General features: G+C 41.2%; 1 protein-coding gene across 1 annotated transcript in view; it reads left to right on the top strand.

The window, feature by feature from the left end:
- The first annotated feature begins 867 nt into the window (after positions 1-867).
- Positions 868-5,626, top strand: part of CLDN10 (claudin 10) — a 55,642-nt gene continuing 50,883 nt past the window's right edge. Inside the window, exon 1 of the mRNA XM_057366221.1 lies at positions 868-1,081. Coding sequence (XP_057222204.1) covers positions 868-1,081 — 214 coding nt within the window. The remainder of the gene's footprint in view (positions 1,082-5,626) is intronic.

Below are 5,626 nucleotides of genomic sequence, written 5' to 3'. Positions count from 1 at the left end.
TAAAGACAGTATACTCAGGAATTGGAATTCAAATTGCTGTTTTGGTGTGTTGCTGTCGGTGCCTACTACTTTAAAGATGACATTTTATTAAGTCAGTTGCACACTTTCCGGTTTCCTCATGCCATGGAGTTGCAGGAGCTCCGTCTGTGGTGAGACAGATGTTTCTGCACTATGTGTTTCAGGCAGAATGTAGGAAGCAGTGCATTTCCTACACTGACRAAGGAAAAAGTCTCAGTGGGGGCTACATGAGGCTCGTTCTGCTGCAGCTGCATCGCTGCTCAGGGGCCACCTGCTCTTTCTGTTGTTCTCTAGATTTGCTGTTCTACAAATGTACCCACAGACACTGCCTCCTCCAGTTTTAGAGCTGCTTGCATGGTGGCTGGTTATGCCTGAATTAATTTCACAGCCTTTCAATGAGTTATTTTTCAAGTGTTGTGTGATCCTCCTAAAATGTTATGGTAATCCGTTAAATAGCGCTGTACAGTTTGGACTCTGAACCTATTTTGCTAGGTGGAATGGTTGTAAGTTTCCAATTAACTAAAAATTAAGCATTAACTGGAATACTTTAATTGAAAAAAAATGAAAACACCTAATTTTTACAATTAGAAATTAGTAAGTAAGTACTAGTAATTAGCTCCTATAAAGTTGTACCTTGAATTTCTTTCTAAACATTCGTAATGCCTAGGGCCTTTCTTAAATCACTCAAGCATGACAATTTCTTTCAGCCACATTAACTTTCTGTAGCAAGTGGTACTGCACTTGTTCAAGTATAATTTGCTTGTGTTATGCCTTTTTGCTTACACACGTGACTGAAGTACTTTTCTCTCCACACAGTGGTATTACTAAGTCCCTGGGGTACAGAGAAACATGCTAGGAATACAGATTATAGCTTTCATATTTTGTTTCTGTGGGTTRGGAGCTGCTATTGCTGCTACTGCATCAAATGAGTGGAAAGTCACTAGTCGAGCATCATCTGTTATCACTGCAACCTGGGTCTTCCAGGGTCTTTGGATGAACTGTGCTGGCAAYGCACTGGGTGCTTTTCACTGCAGACCTCACCTTACTATCTTCAAAGTAGAAGGTAAGTCAGCATAATTTAACTGGAACGTGTGGAAAGCTGTGTGTATTGCAAGATTTGAGCCTGAGGAGTAAAAGATTTTTTTTGGCTTGTGCAAGAGATTGTATTTAAAGCCTTGTGATGAATATAACTRAAGTGTCTTATAGGAAGAATATGAGAAACAACTTTGTAGGAGTGATATGTACTCAAAGAAAAACAGTAAGATCTACTCCGTGGYTGATAATGTGTGATAAGTGTACTGGACATAGCGTCAGTAATACACTRTAGGGTATCAAACCATTGTTACCAGAAAAATGGACTAAACTGTCTTGMAGCTCTAATTTCAATGCTGAAATGAGCATCCTGCTTGCTGGATGGCAAGAGGGAGAAAGATAGCAGGGTCTGAGCCAGCTATTGGTGCTCTTTTTAGTATCTGAATTAATCAAAGAGAACATAACCACATCCATGAATACTATGTGAATATTAATATGCTAGTGGTACAGTAAATGTTTGCTTTTATAACAGGCTAATATTTTAATTTTAAATATAAAAGSTGTGCTGTTTCAGAATGTCCATTTTAATGCAAAGTGTTGGATTTKTAAGGCATCTATCACAGCATAAAAACAAATGGAGACTTATTGCCTTATGTTAGATTCAGCTTTTCTCAGAGACAGGGGCTAACTGTAAGCRTACTATGCAGTGTGTTTTGTGTTTCTCACTATGTGTAAAGCAGTAAATTAAGTGGTTTGGTTTTTATTTGCTGTTAAGCCTTATGATAAGTGTTTAAGATGTTTTATGATAAGCAAAATAGTGTTTTCAGTGAAACTGTGTGTGAGCACTYGTGAGGGCCTGGGCAGAGGGACTGCTCTCCCTGGGAGCAGACAGCATACAAGCAAGATGGAGTCAGACTAGAGCAGGAAAAATGCAGTAAGACACCAGCATTTTAGGGAGCCAGAAAATAAATCCAGGCTAGACAGAACAAGTCTCCCAAAGTGTTTATGAGACAGAAAGAAGCACAATTCTACAACATTAAYAGCCAGTGGCTGAATGAAATATAAAATGCAATGTTGCATGGTTGTTAACCGTATGGTATATTGCATAGGCAGGWTCATAGATTCACACATATATGGAAGCATGAAAACTTGGGGATGATACAGATCTTAGCTTTTTTTGCCTTTCATGCCCCTGACACATCAGACTACATGCTATGACATACAGATCAACTCTTACACATACAGATGATTTTGTTTTGAGATAAAATTTGACATTATTTTTCTATGTATTTTGTGATGCCCCGTTTCAAGCCATCACAAATCACACAAGAGAGATGTGAATGGATAAGAAGAGTTTTATCCCTTTTAAAGAATGCTGTTCATCAAAAATTACTTTAAAAAGCACAGAAACTCACATACACTTCTGGAAAGTGAATAATTTTGCAAATAGCCATTTATGCATTGTTTCTGCCAAGACTTAAAGAAATAAAATCAGCTCTTCTTCTCAGGTGTTGTATAAAGCATTTTAAAGTAACTAGAAAGTACTGTTACTGCTGTTGTTAGTAGCACAAAATCTACCTTCAGAATAATCAGATATGATCTGTTTGCCACTTTGTATTACTACTATTATTTTGATCACTGTCTGGTTGAAACTCCAATAAACAGAATACACATTATGCATGCTTTCTTTAAATATATACATAAGCATTTTAGTAAGATTTTCCATATTTGTTTTTTAGAGTAACGTGAATAAGAAAATCACAGGTTAAAGTAGCAGACTCTTGTTCAAGTAAGAGAGCAACAAGCTGTTGTAATGACATTTAGGAAGTCTAATTTTAACTTGCCAGTGCATGCACCAGCAAAGGGTAATGTTACATGTAACACAAACACTACTGGGAAAGAGTGAGGTATTCAGTTTGGAAAACCAGCTAAACATAAACTCCTGATAATCCAAGGAAAACAAAGGTTCAACAGGGAAAGGGCTTTGCACTCTCACTCTGTCATAGATTGTAAAACAATAAAATGCTCAGATTAAAGAAGTAATGAACTCTCATCTCTGTCCTGAGAGCTTCAATATATCATAATTGACATACTGAGGCCAGGGAGGGCTTGCAATAAAACTTTTCTTCTGCACGTTCACCTTTTTATGTAAACTATTTGCAATTTTTCCTGTAGCCAAAGATAACTTACACAAGTTCCTCATTCCATTCCTATCTATCCATTTTCAGGTCACCCTACAGAAAGTATTAGCAGTAACAGCAACAGTAGCAGTAACAGTATTATGTGAGTGTATTAAGTCACTTCTATTCCAAAGCAGATTCATTCAATCATTAAAKGTTTAATTGCAATTTTTGTGAGGATTTTGCAGGAGAGGCTTCCAAATGGGCTCTATGAAGTTTTAAGATTTTTTTTTCCTGTTTTTCACAGCAAACAAAACAGATTCCAGAGATCTTTCTCTGAGCAGGATTACAGTCACAGGCAGTATGTAGATATTTACCAGAAATGACTTTCAGCTCGAGGACTAGTTGTGCTGATAGGAGCATAGCCAAGGCAATGAGAGCTCAGCTTCTGCAACCCAGCCCAGGTACAAATTCAACAGATTTCAAGCTAAATATTATCTGGGACCATTGTCTCTTTAGTTAACTTGGTTATGATTATCACAGCATCAGATACAACTATGGAAATTGTATGATTGAAACCAAGGGACCATTACTCACAAATGTAAACTCACACAGTCAATAAATGYCAGAAATTAAAACTAGCAGTGAGAYAAAATWGTTTCAAAACYAGTAAACTTTGATTAACCACTCAGTCATTCTCAGCAAGAAAGATCCACTCAGATCCTTCAAACATGAGCCTGAGAACTGAAGCTCTGATGTCATGAACTCCAGAAAGATAACGACTTTTTACAGCAGTTTCCACCCACTGTGCCTCCTGCTAACTCCCCAGTGTTCCACAGGCAGTAGCTGACCTCTCTTCYCATTCGTCCCAATGTATATTATTCTGAATTCTTACAGTCACAGAATTATCCAGATTTGACAAGGACTATCTTTTAGCTGTCTRGCACTGCTTAGACACTATATTTAGCTATTTTGACTTTGGTGATGTTGCTGAGAACTGTTTCATTCACATAATATGCAGAATTGTAAGTAGCCAACTGAGCAGTATCCACATCTCTTTTCTACAATTCTTCCTTAGTCTGTTGGGACAGCTACTAGACTTCTTCAAGTAATTAGTTTGGTATTTGGCATGCCTTGCCTAYAACTCTGTTTCATGCCTCCTCTACATGTTCCAGTTTTCCCATGTCATGAGTTCAGGGAGATGTGCCAGAAATGAGGAGAAATCTACTGCCCTGAACCTTTGCTTTTTTGAGCCTCGGATCTCCTGGTGGCGTTCTTGTCAGTGCCTGTTTTGGCAGAGCCCGATGGKGCAATGGTGCTATCCTGATAGTGGCCAATGTGGAATGGGCAATGTCCATTCCATGTGTTCTGGGTCACATCAGCAAACAGATTCAGAGCTGCCTTTTCAGGATGCCACCACTGCAATACAACTCAGCCGTGGAAGGAAGATGACACGAGGCAACTGCTATTGCAGCAGCTTACCCAGAACAGCCYTGSATAGTCAAACRCCATTTGGGTTCATCAGGGTGTGCMGAGCAATTCCAGCCATGCTTCAAGGTGACACTAAAAACTTTCCCAAAGAATTCAACCTAGAGCAGGAAAGAAATGACATGAGAGTGTTTTTTACTTGACAGAARCTGATTGCTAGGGAGAACTACTACTCGTTTGAGTGATGTGAGTGGATGAGCCAGCCAGATACACACATGGCAGCCAAGGTCGGGCTTGTCCTCAGCCTAAGAGGAGGGCACTTAGTGTTAGATCTCCCATCGGCCAGCTCCACGGCTTCACACCCATCCTAGGCGGGTTTGCAGGGGGTTCAGGCTGCGTGAGGGCTGGGGGCAGAGGCCGTGCTCCTGCTGAGTGCTGCTCKACAGCCCCCGTGCCCGCTGGGGCCGGCTGGAGGCGGCCGCGCTCCTCTCTCCATGGTGCTGCAGCAGCGGCCCCGGGGAAACTCCGGCCGTGCCCGGGGTGGTGCCGCCCCGCCCGGCTGGGCACAGCCAGCTCCGCAGCCTCATGGARAGGTGTGGTGCCTCGCTCCGGCTTCCCCCGGAGAGGAGAGGTTTAACTGTGCCCAGAGCCTGGGCAAGACGCAGCTATGTGCGCTTTTCGGGGTCACAAGGGAGGGGATCGCGCCATCAGTCAGGGGTGAGKGGCTTCACCAGGAAGGGAGAAATCCACCGGGAAGGCTTTCTTATGGCTGATGGTCAGCCCCCGGGTACTGTCCCGTGGGAAGCTCCGGGTATTCAAAGGGACGGAGTAGCACACGGCTGCTCGCTCACTCCCCAAGCACYCTCGGTGGTATGGGGAGGAGAATCAGGAAAAGGAAAAACCTATACATTGAGGTAAGAGCAATTTAATAATTGAAAAAAAAAAAAAAAAACATCAGGAAAAGGAAAAACCTATACATTGAGGTAAGAGCAATTTAATAATTGAAAAAAAAAAAAAAAAAAAAAAAA

Source organism: Malurus melanocephalus, unplaced genomic scaffold, assembly GCF_030028575.1.
Source record: "Malurus melanocephalus ecotype Western Australia unplaced genomic scaffold, MMel_1.1 scaffold_61, whole genome shotgun sequence".
NCBI classification, from domain to species: domain Eukaryota; kingdom Metazoa; phylum Chordata; class Aves; order Passeriformes; family Maluridae; genus Malurus; species Malurus melanocephalus.
This window is presented reverse-complemented; position numbering and strand designations above follow the sequence as displayed.